Raw genomic sequence first — 19,619 nt, forward strand, 5'->3', positions numbered from 1 at the left:
AAATTATCCAAATAAATAAGATCTTTATGTCAAAATAAACTTCAGGTTTGATTTAGTATTGTTTAATGTACGTCCTATCTACAGCTATACATGGTCATTAAAGGATGGCCTCCCCCATTTGCTAGATGCATGCGTGTGGTGAGTTTGTGCATATTTAATTTGTGTTTTTGGAGTCTATGGTATGATCATGTTTGTCTCCTTGTGATAGCGCAGGACCGATGCTGACTTTATAGTGTAATTTCACTGGAGCATACTGCTGAAGACATATCTTATTTTACGAACTTACCTCGTTATCTCACCATCTTTAATAGCCAAGGATTCATAATTTAAATTTGTACTATCCAACCTTGGCAGATTTAGCCTTGTGTTTAATTTCCCTCCCCTGCCACCTTGCATAGACACTTTACTAGCAAAACTTTAAACTTTCAAGATTATTTCAGCACTGGTCGCCTATGTATTTCCCTTGGTTATCATTTACAGTTAGAATATGGTCAATTATCACTACCAACTGATCATGTACAGAAAATGTTTTTAAGTATTGTCCTCCATTGGTTTTTTTTACATAAATCATGACATATAGTCGAGAAGGCAACTTGGTACTGGGCGCCACCATTATTATTTACATGCACAGGAACTTGGTATTAGTTTCTAATATATGTGTATTATATAATGTATGATATAAAAAATGGGGACCATAGGATGGTAATTTGTCCCTGTGCCAGGTTCAATAATTTGAAAGCTTAGAGAACAAGGCTGAACACATGTATGGGAATGTTTTTTTTTGTAAGTGAGTTTGTATAAACACATCATGAATATGTAAAATTATGATGGAAGTCCATTTTACTCGAATTACCCGACGTTATTTTCAATACCTTCAGTTCATCTATATATCCACACTGTTCTCGGTATTCCGTCTATGCGCGTTGCAGAGTTATAATCTCTTGTGAGCATGTATTGATTGTTACATCATTGGCTTGTGTGAGATAATTACGTCGTTTTCTCGAAAATTGATGACGTTACTCTCACAAACAAATGATGTAACAATTAATACCTGCTCACAAGAGAAGATAACTCTGCAATATGCAAAGACGGAATAAGGGATAGGAATCAGTTTGTTTTTTGGGTTTTATAAATCCTCGCAACCCTTTTTAATTCATATGTATAAGAAAGGTCTGCCAAATATCTGATTCTTTGACAACTTTACTACAAATATATAGCAGGATTTGAGCTTTCTATATCAACTGAACTACACTTCATATTATTTGTTGACGTTTTTCTGCTACAATACATGGAGTTTCCTCACAAGATACTGGTAACCAAAAAGAGTCTGAAACCTTAATCATATCTTTTAGAAATCTGTGTTTAAAAAAAGTGTTATACATGTATCTCTTCGATCCACTAAACATCAACAAACAACATTTAAACCCTTCATTCCCTAAATCTGTTATTAAAAGGATTGTAAAAATGTCGCTTCAATGTTGACATAAAATTGTACTGCAGTATTTTTTTGGTCTGATTTTTGACAGCTAAATAAGTCTCATCAAGGGTCATTGACCTGTCAGAAGTTGCAGTAGGCGAAGTTATTTGACTTTGGTATGGAATCTTCCAAAAAATAGAAGAAAGTAAGGGCTGGATTTTCATGAGCTTGAAGTGTTGTGCCCTTTTGTTTGCTTTCCTATGCATCTTATTCTGTCAGTTTATCATTCATATTTTTATTTTTCCATTTGTTATGCACTTCATATACATCTGATGAGAATGAGAGATATTTAAAAATGCACAAAATTCGCAAAGAAAGCTGAAAGTTACAAAAGGCCAAAAGGTGACACTTGACACCATGCACGTCGGGTTTGAACATTTTACTGTATTGTTTGTTTCACTTTCCATGTGGGGAGGATTTTTAATGCATCTCGACTGTTATATTAATCAATTAATTTTCATTTAGATGGTGTCCCTGAGAATTATTTCTTATATAATTTTAAAATTTGTTTCAAGTAATACTCATACTCTCTGTTTTAAACTAGGAACACTTGCTAGGTACTCTAAGTATTTGTGCGGTTATGATTGATTGTCTTCCTTTGGATAATATTTCTGTGAGTTGTGTCCCTCACATGATTTCCTCACATTTTTTTCTGTTATATATCGGATATAGTTTGTTACTTCTGTAAGTTCCAAGTTTCCTTTTAGATAAAATATGTCATGTTTAGGTGATTTTTGAGAATTGGTGGTTTTGCGAAATTTGCTTTTTGTTTTGCAAGGTACCAATATTGTTTTGTTTATAACATATATAGGGTGCTCCCATAGCTACCACTTTCTTTAAAATGTAGATTTTCCAGAAATTTTAGAAAGTTTTGAAGTTTTGCTTAAAACTTACAATACTGACAATGTCAGACAATTTCAGACATGCGAAACATATAATAATGTGTAATTCTTCTTGAATTTGGTGTACAGTTAGATCTTGAATTGACAGATCTGTCAGATCAGCACAGATTACTTATATTGGAGTCTACATAAAGAGTTATGTCCCTTTACTTTCTTTTTCAAGATTACATGAATCAAACAATTTTCTACTCGAGTCATCGAATCTATCAAAACATAATTTACATGCAATGTACATGGGGGAGAGGCTAAAAGTCCTCCTTAAGAATCGGGGATTTATTTTCATGGGTACTACTTGGGGGACATTGAATAGACCAAAATAGATCTTCTGCCCCCATTGCAACACACTTGGGATCTTAAATCTTTCCTTTTGTTTCTTCACTGTTCTGCTTTTCCTTGGTTGTGCCGCCTTAGAAGCATGGCGAAAACTTAAGGATCAGTCTGTCCGTCATCACACATTGTCATTTGCGGCGGCAGTCACATTTAAGTTTACCAGACTTTGTTTGGCCACCATTTACCATATCAATTTGTAACTTTGTATGTGGCTTAATCATAATAGATTACAGATTAGATTAAGTTTGAATCACATGCTAATTTTTTTTTTTTTTTGCTGGGGTTACATGTATGGCCCTTCACACATTGGAAGTTCTCATAATTAACTAATAATTAACAGCCATACTGTGTTCGTTACCACTTGCCACTTAGTGTGCGGCTTTATCATAATGAATTACAGTTAGAGTCCAAACCCTGTGTCAATATTTCATTTGTTGCTGGAGTTATGGCCCTTCGTACATAAGAAATCTCATAATTAATGTATTCCCAGACTTTTTTTCGCTACCACTTGCAACATCAATTTGTTACCTAATATGTGGCTTTGTCATAATGGATTACAGTTTGAGTTCAAATCCTGTGTAAACATTCCCTTTTTTGCTGGAGTTATGGCCCTTCGCACATAAGAAATTATCAAAATATACGTTTTTTTGGACTTATTTTGCTACCGCTTGCCATATCAATTTGAAACTTTGTTTGTGGCTTTATCATAATAGATTACAGAGTTTGAACCATGTATTAAAATTCCATTTTTGACTAGAGTTATGGCACTTTTGCACATAGGAAATTCTCATAATTAACTGTTTTCCATATTATTTTCAACTTAGTATACATGTATAATGGATTACAGTTTGAGTTAGAATCCAGTGTCCATGTTCTAGGTTTTCTGGAGTTATAGCCCTTTGCACATAGGAAATTCTTATAAGTAACTGTATTTGTTCCGTCAACACATGCACTTCCTTCGAATTGCAGCTTTCTTTTATAGGTTACAGCCGTCCTCATATGACTCTGGCTGTTCGAGGACATAAATCACCTGATACAGAACAGCATTTGAAGTCCTTCTGTATGGCTTGATGATGTTTTCAAACCAATGGTCTAGAGCATTACTTGGTTAAGAAGACTGAATGCCGCTTAACAGAGAGTCTCTCTCATAATACTCTGGCTCCCTATTGGGAGAAGTGGGGTCCACAAGGGGGGTTCTCCGATTCAATTACACAATTTGTTGTTAGGACCCCTGCACATCTTTAGTAATCAGATTTTCCGTCTGTCCTTCTATCTGTTTTTAGCTCACCTGCCAAGGACAAGTAAGGTTAGGCCCTGGTGCGGCGCCCGGTATCCTGTCCTGTCCCGTCGCGTCGTGTCCCGTCTCTATTCAATGTAAACACTTAGCAACTTCATTCATTAACAGATTTTGGTCAAACTTTATACAAAGGTCAAGTTTGGGTATACTTCGGACATCTTTGTATTTCAGGGATCCAAGGTCAAGACCAAGGTCACATTTGCTATATATAGAAAATCATCCTGCCCCGTCTCTATTCAATGTAAATACTTAGCAGCTTCATTCTTTCACGGATTTTGGTCAAACTTTATACATAGAAAATCATCAACTGATTCAATTTAAACACTTAGCAACTTCATCCAATATGTTATGGAGATAGTAATAACATACAAAAAAAACACATGAATATTAAAGTCAACTTATCAACTTTAAGTGTAGAACCTTGTGAGTGTGCATACATGGACTTTATGCAGTGTAATAAAATGTTTGCTTAACCTTTTGGATAGCTTTTCAGCCTTTGATATCAGAGGTCAAGGTCACTTACTATAAATAGAACATCAGTTTGTGCACTGTATTTCAAATTCTGTTGGACTGATTACACTCAGATTTTATCTTGTCCTTCCTGGAAGAACGTGCCTGCTTGGGATAACTTTTCAGGTCCAGTGGTCAAAGGTCAATGGGTCACTCTAAATAGAAAATCTGTTTAATGCACTAATGCACAATATCTTGATTTCTCTTGGACTGATTACACTCTTGACTTTATATAGTGCTTCTTCAAAGAAAGTGCCTGCTTGGGACAACTTTCCAGGCCCCGGTGTTAGGACTCTATCACTGTTACTATATGAATAGAGAATCAGTTTATAAAATGCACTACTTATATTTTGAGTTCTGTTGGGCTGATTACACTCAAGACTTTATCCATTGCTTTTATAAAAAAAACACTTGCTTTCACTAGTGTTTGCTAAGCACAGTTTCTTTTAAATCTTCAATAAACATTAATTATGGATAATAGTCACGGCGGCATTTAAAATATATATATAAATCTTATTACCGGTTAGCTTGTAATAATAATAATAATAATAATAATAATAATAATAATATACAGCATTCATATACCGCCCTATATAATTTGTAAAATTATTCTAAGGTGCTTTACAACATATGGATAATAGTAATGGTTATAATTGTGAAAACAAACAACAAAGGCTTGCAATCACTTTCATACATTTGTAAAAGTGGAGATAATTCGGATACTTAACATTCGATATTTACGATTGACAGTTCACCACGTTTCGTCGTCCATCTTGTTGTTTTCACATTCGGAACCTAGTTACGTAACCGGAAGTGTTCCGAGTAGCTTTTGCACGACTATTGCACGTGCAAAGTGCCATGTTTCTGTCTATATAAAGCGGTGGTTTTCTATAGCTCGTCAATCAGAAGTAAAGTCCTCGTAAGACTGCCTGACTCACTCTTTCTCTCCTTCTTTCTAGGACTCGTTAGTTAATAATGTAGGACCAGCAATAATGTTTAGTGATAGTGTAAGAAAGTAGTCTGTACACATGTCTATATAGAATTCTAACGTAGAGTCCGTCGTTTATGCTTATAGGAGTAGGCCTCGTAGCCACTAGTATTAATGAACGGTGTTGTATAGTGTGCGTTAGGGTGTGAGATATGTTACCGTGTATTGTACTGATATTTCTTTACACTTGGTGTGTTTAATAAAAGATATTGAAGTTTATATCCTTGAGTCTATGTTCATTTGCCATACTACATGCTCATTAATTTATAAGACCCCAATGGACCCAAGATCACCGAACCTGGGTGTTGGTTTTGAAGTAAAAACCCGATCCTTTAACAAGCAATGTGCACATAATTGAACAAATAAAATGGTGGTATTTACATGACGTCTTTGCAAAGATTCTAAAATGCAGACGTGAAGAGGTGAGTTTGTATGTCCCTCTTGAACTTGGCCAGGGTATTTGACTTCCTGATAGCAGATGGTAAGCTATTCCACAACGTAGCCGAAACCCTCCCAAAGCATCTGTTTCCGTAGGTCACAGTACGAGATTTTGGGACACACAACAAAGATTCTGACTCCGACCGCAGTGATCTCGACGGCTGATACAGGTACTGAGGAACTGTTCCATTCAGTGCCTTGTATGTGTATACCAGAATTTTGTACTGCGACCTGTATTGTACAGGTAACCATTGCAACGAATAAAGCGCAGGTGTGATGTGCTCTCTTTCGAGTACGAGTAACTAGCCGTGCTGCAGTGTTTTGGACCCTCTGCAGACGACTAGTTAGTTTGTCAGATATACCACAGAGCAGGGCGTTACCATAATCCAACCGAGAGGTCACAAGTGAATGCACCAAAATCTTGCATGCATCTGCAGTTAGATACTGCCGAATACAGCCGATGTTCCTGATCTGGTAGTAACAGGATTATGCAATAGCGTTCACTTGTTTCTCCTAGTATTGGGTTGTATTGAGTAAATCGACGTTTGTATTGGGTAGTATTGGGTTGTATTGAGTAAATCGACGTTTGTATTTGGTAGTATTGGGTTGTATTGGGTAAATCGACGTTTGTATTGGGTAGTATTGGGTTGTATTGGGTAAATCGGCGCTTGCATTTGGTAGTATTTGGTAAATAGGCGCTTATATTGGGTAATATTGGGTTGTATTTGGTAAATCGACGTTTGTATTCGGTAGTATTGCGTTGTATTGGGTAAATGGGCGCTTGTTTTGGGTAGTATTGTATTGTATTTGGTAAATCGACGTTTGTATTGGGTTGTTTTGTGTGAATCGACGTTTGTATTGGGTAGTATTGGGTAGTATTGTGTAAATTGACGTTTGTATTCGGTAGTATTGGGCTGTAGTGGGTTAATCGACGTTTGTATTTGGTAGAATTTGGTTATATTGGGTAGTATTTGGTTGTATTTGGTAAATCGACGTTTGTATTGGTAAGTATTGGGTTGTATTAGGTTAATCGACGTTTGTATTGGGTAGTATCGGGTTGTATTTGGTAAATCGACGTTTGTATTTGGTAGTATTGGGTTGTATAGGGTAAATCGGCGCTTGTATTTGGTAGTATTGGGTTGTATTGGGTAAATCGACGTTTGTATTCGGTAGTATTGGGTTGTATTGGGTAAATCGGCGCTTGTATTCGGTAGTATTGGGTTGTATTGGGTAAATCGACGTTTGTTTTGGTAGTATTGGGTTGTATTTGGTAAATTGATGTTTGTATTGGGTAGTTATAGGTTGTATTGGGTAAATCGACGAATCTCGCTCTAATACAAAAAAAAATAAAATAATTAAAAACATGATAGAGAATTTTAAATATAAAATATAAACCCATTTTTTCAGGCTAAGTATAAACACCGTAATTTATCACATACCTGTTGAATCTTGTTATAGTTATACAAGCAATTGTCAGTCCATGAAATACAACGTTCTGTATTGCACATGTGCAATACGGAATGTTGTATTTACCTACTAGCCGGAACTACTTCTAATGGGAATCCCCTTGTCATGACGAACTGTAAAGTGTCCGGTATTTGCAAAAAATATCAAAGTTTATAAAATCTTTGTATCGATCTCTACCAAATACGGAAGGTATGTGATAAAAGCGCTCGGCGCACTCGTGAATATATTCGTCCGCGCAATAAACTCGTGCTTTCTGATTCGTAAGAAAACACAAGTGTGTGGTCTTGCATATTGATTCAGGTGTTCTCGTTGCTCGAATAAATTATGTAAAATAATTCTTCACGTGTCCTCATGCAGTAGTTCTTGCATTTGAAAATGCCTTAACAGAATATTTTGCACTTTTGAAGTATTCATCGATGAGAAGCTTCAAGTTTCGTATTCTGTTTCAAACCTTTTGGTTTAAAATTGCCTTATATGATATATTATCGTCTACAAAAGGTTAACTTGGAGCATTTTTCATTCAGAAATATATTTTTAGTTCTCACAACTAATAATTACTAGGCCCTTTCCCGACAGTATGTATTCTATACACTAAGTTTGATAACAAGTGATGGAACCAATTTATACAAATACTGTTTCATTATTGAATGAGACATACCCATCTGAAAAACTGGAATGATATAAGATTATTGTTATGATTATAATGCCTGAACATAATAACTGTTCAATTATCTACCGCAGAACTCATGAAAACAAATATACGTTAAAGAAATATTACCAAAAATAAAAGTAAAGTTTAGGATACATGTTTAGATATTTGACATTCTGTTTATAAAATGTAAATCATGTGGCCGAAAAGGAAATATATATTTCCTTATTTGTTTAGTGTCGACCATGTACATATTATTATGAAATCTGTCCTGTCTGACTTTTTCAATGACTGCTGACGTGTAGTTAAAATTATACGGACAAGGTCATAGAATTTAACTTATCATTACCGTAAAACCTCAGTACACTGTATTTGTTGTACTCATAGTTTAAACACCTTTAATATGTAAATGTAAGGTTTGATGAATGCATCAATGTTCTTATATTCGTTTTAGTAACTATTTTTATTTATTTATCATGTCATGTCCACCAAATTCCTGTATGTGAACTTCAACATAATAACAGGAGGCTCTAGAACAGTTTTGTTCTATTTAATTGATTGTGCAAATATGTGGTGGTGGCAGAAAATGATTAGATACTGAACAATATCAAATGTCTTTTCCATGTACGGAGTTTTTGAATAGCATGGTTTCATGAATGATTACTGCACCTATTCTGCACTTAAATAATGTATGCGCTTAATCAATGATTCCATGATAGGAAATGCAGTGGATCTATTTCCTGTGTTGGACATTATTGACACATTTGAGAGTTAGACTTAAAACTTGCCATAAATTGTATGTCGACAATACCATGTATAAATACAGCCGTTCCCAAAGTTTATGTTATATGCGACAAATATTCAGATTTAAATATTTCTGTTCAAGTTATTTTCTCCAGTAATTGGTCATACAACATTTCGCCAAATAAACTTTTAACCTTTCAGCTTAACTTTTTGTACAAATGTATATCAATAATAAAATATGTATTCTGTTTAATTTTTAGATGGTTTCCTGACCACTTTCTACACTTAATTCTTCCATGAGATCTCTATATTTATCATAATGTGTCTTATTTATGGGCATAATAAATAAAAGCATTAATGACGAGTTATGATATCGGGTAAAACGCCCTTGTTTGCATACTATATCAGAATGTCAGGTTATTGATTTATAAGGGTTATAATTTTACAGCATTGTACACATGCGAAAAAAACAACGTTTGTCGTCTACAACCTGATAACTGCACAGACATGTGATACGTGAAGTCCAAAAAGCAGGAAACTCGATAACAGGTAATATATAAGCAGATAAGTATAACGCTCTACCTCACAAAGGAAAACCACGTACGTGAAGCTATTGTGAAGTATGGCGTCAGTAAGTATACAAGTCATTGTCTCTTAACATAATGGTTTTAAAGATATTCGTACATGGTATCTCATACTAAGGATACTTCGAAAATGAAAACGTTATAAATACATCTTGCGAGCGAATGCAGTTATCGACAATAAGCAACGTTCTGTTAGAAACAGGGGACAATGAGATGAGATTGATTAGATTGGAATATTTCATTAGTGATAGATAGTAGGAAAATAACGGGGGAAAACATAATTACACTCACTCACTCACTCTCATATGGAACTTGCATGTATAAATATATTCTCACATGGACCATGTATACTAGCGGACAAAAGAAACTGTGCATGCGGAGAATTGTTATAGAACTTGTATTACCAACTGTACATGTATATACATGAAAATTCACACACATGGCCGAGTATGACACATATACACTATCCGTGTGTCATTGACAGTTTTTCCAGTGCAGTTTGCTCTCTTTAGGCGTTGACCAGTTTGCACGTTTTTCTCGTCCAGCCATCCAATTCGACCAATAAGCCCGAGAACAGTATGGAACCGATTGCGTGAACGAGGTATCCGTCCGCGACGTCCTGCAAACCACCCAGTTGTTCAATATTTGTATTTTTGGTCACCTCAGCTGAACTCAAATGACCTATTGCTATCCTTCTTCGTCCGTCGTCGTGCGTCGTGCGTCGTCTGTAAACATTTTACATTTTCAACTTAAGCTGAAATAGTGTAGACTGTTACTGACATCTCCATGATTAAGTGTTGTTATTTTTCGGGTTGCTTAGATATCCAATATGGCCGCCAATGCCGTCATTTTGAAAAACAGATTCAAACTGAAAGTCAGGTTCTAATGGGCTTATTTAACTGAAATCTTGTAGGAATGAACGACTCATGGTCCTGACAAAGTGTTGTTAATTATTTTTCCGGTCCATCAGAAATCCAATATGGCCGTCAATGCCGCCATTTTGAAAATTAATTGCTTGGTCAATGTCACCATAACTATGTAAAGAAAATTGTCAATCTGTGAGATACATTTCCTTGGCAAAGGGCATTTATGTGTTTAATGTTAACAATTTAATAATGTTGATCATATTATAACCACACCAGATAAAACCATGTCATTGTCTAAATAAAGTAAAGAATATGTAGTGTGTAGTATAAGGAGACATTGAAGTTGTAGTGCACTATTGTTTGTGCATGCTTTTACTCCCTTTTTATCATAGTTATTATGTACAGTCATCAATGTAAAACAAATCTAATGCTGCTTTTGTAACAGTAGCGAGACAGGTCCAGTTTTGTTTTATTTCCTTCCGCATAAATGCATAGTGTTGTGCTCTGAAGCCATATTGGCTATCTGTAATCTAATTGTGGTTAGACAAAAAAATATAAAAATGGTCATGAATATGTTTTTCTAGACATTTTGATAAAACAGGAAGTACTGATATTGGCCTTAAGTTACACAAAAGCTATTTTTTACCCTTTTTAAAAAGAGGGCTTGCTTTCGCATACTTCCAAACTTCCGGAAAATTGTTGTCAATACTAAAATGCATTAGTTTACAAACAATTGGAGCAATGGATTTAGCACAGTACTTCAAATGTTTGCGCTTATTTTGTCGAGCCCTGTGGCTTTGTTGACATCTATATTCAATAAAAAGGTTTCAATAAAAGTAGTGTTAACTTGAGGAATATTCTGAAGAGTCGGTATTACATGTTTCTTTTACATATTGATCTGCTATATTAGTGAAATACTCATTAAAACAATTTCCTATTACAGCTTCATCAGTAATATCATTGTCATTTGGATCTTTTATAAAACTCGTTAAACTGGAAGATTTCTTTGGACATATTTTTTTGTAATTCTTCCAGTAATTATTGGAATGTTAACACTGATCTAGAACAGAAGTGAAACAAGTTAATTTTGCAGATTTTATCGTCGCTGTTACTTTGTTTCTCCATTTGCGATATAGGTCTATTCGTCCCTCACATTTGTGTTTGTTCCTTATTTGTATTGCCATGTTTATATCATCAGTCCACCAGTCGGGCATTGCATGTGTTCATTGTTCATTGAGCATCAACATCTTTAGTTTCTATGTTTTGCTTGAAATCACTGCAATCCGTGTTTGATTGTTTTATGTTCTAGGGCAACAGTGACATTATCAGCTGGGAAGAGTACTTCATGGGCGTAGCTTTGTTGTCTGCCAGGCGAAGCAAGGACCCCCCAAAAAAAGTGCGTGTCGCCGAGTTATCTACTTTCTCTTGTTTATAAATGACTTAACCTTCCCGACTATAGATGGTGTAGATAAGTGTGACATGATACCGCTTGTTTCTACTTACAACCCCTGTAATTTTAATGCGTTTTGGATTATCAAAAGCTTTGACAATTTTATGAAGAGAAATGAACATATTGGAAATTCCTTTGCAAAAAGAAATGTATTCACTGTAAAAGATAACCTGAAAATTTGATAAAAGATAATTGTGTAAGTTCATTGGTTCCAAACAAAACGAACGTGTATCGACATGTAACAAACTACGATTAAATGTTGAAGTATCATTGTGAAAGGAGAAGAATTTCCATTCAAAAGAGAAAACGAGTTTATTTGAAATGTAGAAGGTTGTTTATGCAATTGTCTGTGCTAATTGTTCTATATTTTACATTGGACGAACTAGTTGTAAATAATAAATAATAATAAATGTATATAAACATATTCATTCTCATGCAAATGATAAATGTTTGATTGAGCAATATCTATTTTTCATATTTTATTTGACATAATTTCAAATGTAGTGTTCTTTGGCTGAATAAATATCCCATTATCACTTTGATATTCAAATGTATCTCTATTTATCCCTATTTCGCTTCTTTAATTCAGAAGTATATTTATTAATTACAATTCCTCCACCTTCTAATTCTAGTTCATCGAAGTTTTGTGATATTTCAGGTTGGAGCTTGTATAGTAAATAAAAACAAAAGAATAGTAGGGCTTGGATACAATGGCTTCCCTGATAACATCCCTTATAACGATGCCCAAATTCCATGGGAAAAATCGTCAGAGAAGGATGCGGACGGGAACGTGCAAAACAAGCATCTATATGGTAGTATTATGAATGTTCTTTGAATTTGATTTCGTCGATCCTCTGATAACTGACGTTTTGGATTTCATATTTATGTTAAAATACATTTATCAGATAATATGTAAACGTTATTATTTCTAAATTGCCTAAATCAGCGTCTGGTAATTTTCTAGCCTTCAAAATAATAATTATGAATTAATTTATGTTGCATGAGATTTGTTATAAAAAATGCATTATCTTACAGGATCACTATTCAATTACAAGGACGAATGGCAAATTCAAAGTACCGATGGTACTGTAAACGTAGACATAACCATGTCGACTGTATACATGTAGATGATAGTACGTTTCATGAACAATAAAAAATCATTTCAGCGACAGCATTTCAGAAATTAGTCATGCAGTCATTAATATTTTTATAAAATACAAACTATGAAACTATTATCAATGATATAAAACTGCATGAGAACCGCCCTTCCTTTTGCCATCAGTCCCAATGGATCAGTAACAGAAATGAAGTAATTTTACAGGATGTTTGTAGGTCAGAATTTCATTGAAGCACAATTCAAATTCTTATCTGTCTCCGTAGGTCCCGGAAAATATCTAAGCTTGTCGAACGCACATGCATTTAGAAATATTGATTTAATTATAAAAAAGATAACATGTATGCTCTTTTTTATCAGTTAGATGTTGTACAGCATATTTTTGGAATTTAATAAACGCAATGTTAAGATGACTTACTTTTGACTTTGTGATTACACTATGGACAGTGTGTTTTACAATGATAATTTAATGGTTAAATGGAAATTTTCCTTCAGTGTGCCATGCGGAAATGAATGCCATTGTCAATAAGCTGTCGGTGGATATTACCGGCTGTACCATGTACACAACGCTGTTTCCATGTAATGAATGTGCCAAACTCATCTGCCAATCCCGCCTCGGTAAAGTCGTCTACTTAAAAAGAAAAGATGAAGATGACGAAGGAAAAAATAAAGCAGCGGAGAACATGTTTAAAATGGGAGGAATACAAATGGTGTAAGTGATTAACATACTAAATATTTATGATACAAAAATCAGCAATTGTTTCATAGTTTGTTGTTCCTACCTAATTCTAGAGCACTGACAGGCCAGCAAGGGCCTCGCTATGTGCCTGCCAGACCCAGCCAAACCGAAACTCATTCACCCGTCTATTTTAAGTTACAGTAACCTTGACCTTAACATATTTTAAATCCCTTTTGCACATTTACATACCACAGTGAATCACCATGTCAAATTAAAAAAAAAAGTAGACTTTCGGTTTCCGAGATAATTTCAGGAAACGAAAGTGTGGACGAACGAACGAACAGACAGACAGACAGCAACTTGATTACTATTGGGCACCAGCATCTATGATGCGGGCCCAAATTATACTTATATTATTTGCCTCTAAAAAGTTAAATGAAAAATTTGTGGCTGGTAATTTTCGTAGTCTACATCAATTTAACATATTTAAAGTCATAATATAATTAAAACAAAATGTACCCACAGAAAGACATATTGTTAATAATGTTGTGATGTTCCCATCCTAGTTCACCAGTTTTTATTGTGAATTCGAGGCTTTTAATATCAATGGTTTTAATACTTGCGAACAAAAATATTAAATTTAGTGGTTAACAACGAGCGAGACAGAAAAAGATATAGAAAAATATTTAAATAAAAGTCAATTTTATTATAGCATTGCTTCGTCTAAATTGTCTCGATATTCTACCCGGTCCAGTAGCTCTAGAACCATTGTTTAAATGTGGTTATAAGGCATCGTTGTTAGTAAAAAAGGCACCAAAATATTACGTATTTTCTACGTTGATTAAACAATGAAGTAAAACAGAATTATTTTTATATGACGTCTTTCTGTGTGACGTCATGCTATATATAATGTTTCTATCGTGCTCTGTTTCTTCTGAAAAACAAGCATAAATGACGAACAACAGAATTTTAAAAGAAGTAGAATCTGTTGGAGAAGTTTGATGCTACCCATTGTTTACATAAATCTGGTCGTGACCTTCATTTCTGAAATATTTAGCTTCCTGTCGCACACGTGTGTTGGGATATTTACTCCGGATTAAATGATGCATTAAAATAGTATAATTATAATAAATGCAAGCGGAAACTCCCTTAGAACTAATACAAACGTACTTGAGTTGATTTAAGTTTAAGCTACAAACCTACACCACGAGAAATGGGAATATACAGTAGTTCGATCGCCTTGTTGTATTGCGAAATGATATATTGTTTTAAAAAAGTTAAATCTTTTGTTTTGTTTTTGTTATAGGAAATACGAACCTACGCGCAAAATAGAACTGGAAATTTGAGACCACGATTAAATGCTGTGATGTCCTTGAACAATGTGGAAATTTCCCGACCAGAATATCTTCTGTTTGTGTGACCGTTGAATGTGATTTACAACGCTAATGATGGCTTAAACAGTCAAGTGTAACGCTGTGTTATCGTATTATTATGTTAATAAGATTTAAAAAAAAAAAACTTTTCTAAATAACAGCTAATGAAAAAGACGTATTATTGATCCCAAACAATAAATTAAATTTCAATTAAACATTCTGAGCTCCTAAATGATTGGTTTTTATTTTTGTAATTTAGTTAACAAGCTCATGTTTCCTGATAAAATTTGATATTTGAAGACTAATTATTGATTGCAATGAATGAATGGAAAATCAAATGATCTGTTTTCTTTAAAGCTTAAAACAATAAAATATTATTTAGCTTCCAAATAATTGAATTTGCTTTTTATTTTGATATAATGAACGTTATTGTAATTATATATTTGTTTTGCAACTTTGGACTGAACACGATACAGGCAATGACACTATGTTCAACTTTTTTCATCATTTTGTTTGGAATTAAACGAGGAAAAGTGGCAGCACCTCTAACTGATAATTGAAAAATTATGTAACTGTACATGTATATAGCTGTAAAATAAAACCGCATGAGGTTGTTTTGGGATGCCCTTTTCCGATGGTAATTTATTAGTGAAATGAAAATGTTTTGACAATCAAATATTATACCTAAGGCAAGCTTGACTTTGTGCATAATATTCAGCTTCAGAGAGCAATATACAATTGACTTAGAGACTGTTTAAGTTGTTAGTTTTCTATTATCACACATCAATATACATCGGCATTCATTATGATTATATTTATTCGTAATATATCAATATGATATTTTCAATAGTTTTGTTTCAATAGTTAATACAATAATACATATATGTAGCCATTTGTTTATACATAAATAGTGAAGCTAACCATACAGGTTTTAATAGTGGTAACTGTTTGCAAACGCTTCTACCTCGAAAAGCGGGGGATACAAACGAAAATACCCCCACTACTAATAAGAAATTGCGGCCTATGTACATCCTTTAATATGCAGAAATACTCTCTACTTTAAGCTTTACATGAAGTAAGAACATTATAAAACATTAGTCAAACAATAATGTTCAAAAGGGATCTAAGAAGTCTGATAATTTTAGCCGCCCTAGCCTCACATTTGATTACGTTTGCGTAAATATTCTAAATTTGTCATTAGCACAAGCGCGTATGTATTAACTGGCCGGTTAACAGGATACACTTACATATCTTTGGTTGAGATCTTAATATTTATCAGAATGTGTTTAAGTTATGGACATAATAAATAAAAGAATGAATGCCGAGTCATTGATTTTAACACATGATCGAGTAAAACGCCTGGTTTGCATCACATAACGGAATGTCATGTAATCAGTACGACCTATTTTTGTGTTATCTTTTAAACATTGTGCGCACTTTGAGATTAGATTGTTTTGTCGTCAGTCATAAGGCTATCGTCTACAACCTGATAATTGCACAGACATGTGAGAACATGAAGTCCAAAAAATAGATAACTCGGTAACAGTTGATGTATAGCCTATTAGTATAATTATTAACCTCACAAAGAAAAACCACGTACATGTACGTGAAGCTACTGTGAAGTATGGCGTTATTAAGTATACAAGTCATTTTCATGGTATCTCATACTAAGGATACATCGAAAGTGAAAACGTTATTAATACATCTTGAGAGCGAATGCAGTTATCGAGAATAAGCAACGTTCTGTGAGAAAGGGGTGCAAATAACGGTCAAAATGGAAGCTGATTTCAACCCTTATACCCTAGTCATAGCGATTAAACATATTTAAAAACAATAAAAAATCGCTGCGGAGTGTTCACTCAGACAAACATACATGTGTAACAAGAGGTTCCTGTAGGATAAATATTAAAACCAATGGTTAATGTACATGGAATAAACAAATTACTCCATCATAAATGAATTGTAAAGACAATGATTACTACATCTGCATTACAATTAAGTCATGATTATAATACATAACCAATTAGGCAAGTGAAATTATGAAAAACACCTGAAAACAAGAACAAAACATATCAAAATTATCTGTTTTAACAGTGCAATTATAAATGTTCCTGAAAAGACAAACATTATCTGTAATATCAAAACATTTTAACACTGTAACTACATGACAGCGTTCAGCTCAATCATTCAAAAGATCAACTAAGAACATCTTGAATATCCCAATATTGACCAAACAATGCCAGTATATGGAGGAAACACTAGAAAGTCTCCATCTCTTAGATCTACAATATTGAAAAATGAAAATACATTACAAAAAAAATAATTAAAAAACAAATGGCAAATCATGTTATTGATTTTGTTACAATAAAAACCATTCATTCTCCACTATTTGTCCAATGATGTAATCATTGTATCTAACAGGTCTCCGCCGTTCCCTCGTTGAGGGTTTTTAAAGTAATTTTTAAGTAATTTTAAAATGAACCCTGTGACCGCAAATGTTTGTCATAGTAGTTTATTTGAATAAACCTGGTAACTCTTTGTCACAACAAACTCCAATCCATATATAGTTAACCTTTTGTTGATTGGGATAAGTCATATAGACATTTTAATACTTTTGGAAATGTGATTGTTACCTATTTCACAAGTATCCTCCGAAAACAGATGGTGGGTTAACAGAGATATGCGAAATCATATTTCGTTGTCTATGACATTGCGTTTATGTCTATGATGGATATGACTAAACGGAGAACTGAATATGTTAATAGACAGCCGTTGGCCAAACTTAGTTATGTTGACAACCAAAATATCTATCGACATTTTAATCGTCTGATTTGTTTGACGCTATCTGAAGGTTCGTATTGTTTAATATTTTTACCTTTTTCACTATAGATCACTTATATATGCTGCAATTGTTATCCTAAAAGACGCTCGATTTTTTTAACTAATTATTCAAATACTCGATATTGTAATGCAAACGGATACATACAAACATATTTATGTCAAAAACATATACAAAGATTTTCTTTGAACCCCACTAGCGCTTTCACCTCTTTAGAGCTTCATCAGGGGAACGAGTAACATGAGTGACCAGTGAAATTCGGCTTATACATAAGCCCCCCATAACTATTGTAGGCTGTTGTAGTTCATACCATAGCTAATCAGAACAGAACAGAACAGAACTTTATTGCACACCCAGATCGATACAAACGATACATGAGTAATATACATAATAAACAATAGCCAGAAATGGAATAGGAAAGTTAGCATGGAGGAAGAAATGTTTGCATAACACATTTTAAAAATTTACAAAGGTTTTTCAACAATTTCATATTAGTTGTGCAAAATAGTTGACGGTATTTGATAGTATTTGGAAACCGGAAATAATAACTGTTTATATTGTCACGTGTCAGGCTCGTATAAATGGGTGATTTCAACCACCGCTGTCTCGGCCGTGTAGCCGATTTGTTTACATATCGCCGTGCGCCTGTGTGACCGGTTTTAACTACATAAATAACACCAATGTCCATTTTATAGTCCAAAATGTGTTTGTCCATAATTTTTTAAGGTTGATTATTCAAATTACAACTACAGAACATTGTAGAAATGATTTATAACTTCCCTGCTAATTTCGTGTTAAATCGACCTCTCGTTAGCATCTCAAACACCTCTCAAGACCGCCATTTTGGAAGCTGACTATGCGAGATGCTCGAATCTACTTACATTGATTCTTTAACTTCCTAGGTTTGTAAGTCACTGTAGATTGATGGACATTAAGTAATTATGATATTTAAAAGAGTATGCTAACCTTTTTGGATACTGTTTATGTCTTTTAACGATGTCTTAGATGTTTAGTCAGTCGGAGAGGCCTCTCGGACCTCTCTCGGCGACCTCTCAAGCGTTTCGATAACTTTTACCGGCGTCTGACGTCACTACCGCAGGGAATTCCCTAAACTTCGTATATTTTTAATCCATAACCTTACCGGCATTAAATAGTAGTATTACATGTATTTTTGTACTCTGTATCATTATTTTAATGTAAAGCACTTATTGTTTGAGCGGATATTATGAGAGGCCGTGTGTGATAAGGTTTTATTACTTTTACATGCATATCCTATGAGAACGTGTCTCCGGACCTCTCCCGTCTAATCACCAGACCTCTCCTGAATAGTAATATTTGGAAGGTTATAAATACAGGTCGGATCAGACCTTTTTCTTTAGTTCATCACTGTCTTCGCTGGCAGACGGTCGCCTCTGAACTGGTCAGACTTAGGAATCTCTCATACTTTGGGTTTAGGCTTACTGCTTACGTCAATTATAGTTCTATTTATAGACACTGTCATCGGATACAAGGGGAAATCCCGGTAGTTGGCTAACCATAGCTGTATTGTCATATTATTACAAATTATCTTAATAGTTGAAACTTTCTTGTATTTATGCTGGTCTGCATATCAGATTATAATTGAGGTGGCTTAGAATATTAGGCTCTGGTGATTAGTGGGACATTGGTACAGGAAATACAGTCAATTAGTGTATAATTTGGGAATAGTTGTGTACAATTTGTCAATCACCTTTGTTATTGTCTGGTGCAAGGACCTGTGTTGATGCCTTGTTTGTATTGTAATATTATACTGATCTGTACTCTGTAAAGATACCTTGTTATTTAACTTGTTCCTTTAATAAATTATATTTGTACCTGTCAATTGGGCTCTTGGTTGATATTTAGAGTTTTCACCTAGTAAATTAGACTGCTA

At 34.2% G+C, this 19,619-nt stretch overlaps 2 protein-coding genes across 3 annotated transcripts in view; both read left to right on the plus strand.

Annotated features, from left to right (window-relative positions):
- LOC110454833 (deoxycytidylate deaminase-like) overlaps positions 1-19,619 on the plus strand; it is a 43,983-nt gene that overhangs the window by 8,538 nt on the left and 15,826 nt on the right. Inside the window, exon 1 of one of the 2 annotated variants that reach the window (XM_021504566.1) lies at positions 16,449-16,501. The exons of the other annotated variant lie outside the window; for it this stretch is intronic. Within the exon in view, the coding sequence (XP_021360241.1) occupies positions 16,493-16,501 (9 nt within the window). The 5' untranslated portion in view covers positions 16,449-16,492. Of the gene's footprint in view, positions 1-16,448; positions 16,502-19,619 lie in introns of those variants that run through there. 2 annotated transcript variants of the gene reach the window in all.
- On the plus strand, positions 9,338-15,621 carry LOC110454835 (deoxycytidylate deaminase-like). Its single transcript, XM_021504568.1, has 5 exons — positions 9,338-9,433; positions 11,562-11,648; positions 12,361-12,514; positions 13,312-13,528; positions 14,802-15,621. Exons 1-5 carry the CDS (start codon positions 9,425-9,427, stop codon positions 14,839-14,841), a joined length of 507 nt encoding a protein of 168 aa, XP_021360243.1. The 5' UTR covers positions 9,338-9,424; the 3' UTR covers positions 14,842-15,621.

Source organism: Mizuhopecten yessoensis, unplaced genomic scaffold (genome assembly GCF_002113885.1).
Source record: "Mizuhopecten yessoensis strain PY_sf001 unplaced genomic scaffold, ASM211388v2 scaffold8071, whole genome shotgun sequence".
In the NCBI taxonomy this organism is placed as follows: Eukaryota; Metazoa; Mollusca; class Bivalvia; order Pectinida; family Pectinidae; genus Mizuhopecten; species Mizuhopecten yessoensis.

Excerpts from the sequence above, each read along its gene's own strand:
- LOC110454835 (XM_021504568.1), top strand. Across the intron at positions 12,515-13,311 it reads GCAAAACAAGCATCTATATG|TGTGCCATGCGGAAATGAAT; the intron begins GTAGTATTATGA and ends ATTTTCCTTCAG. Across the intron at positions 13,529-14,801 it reads ATGGGAGGAATACAAATGGT|GAAATACGAACCTACGCGCA; the intron begins GTAAGTGATTAA and ends TTTTTGTTATAG.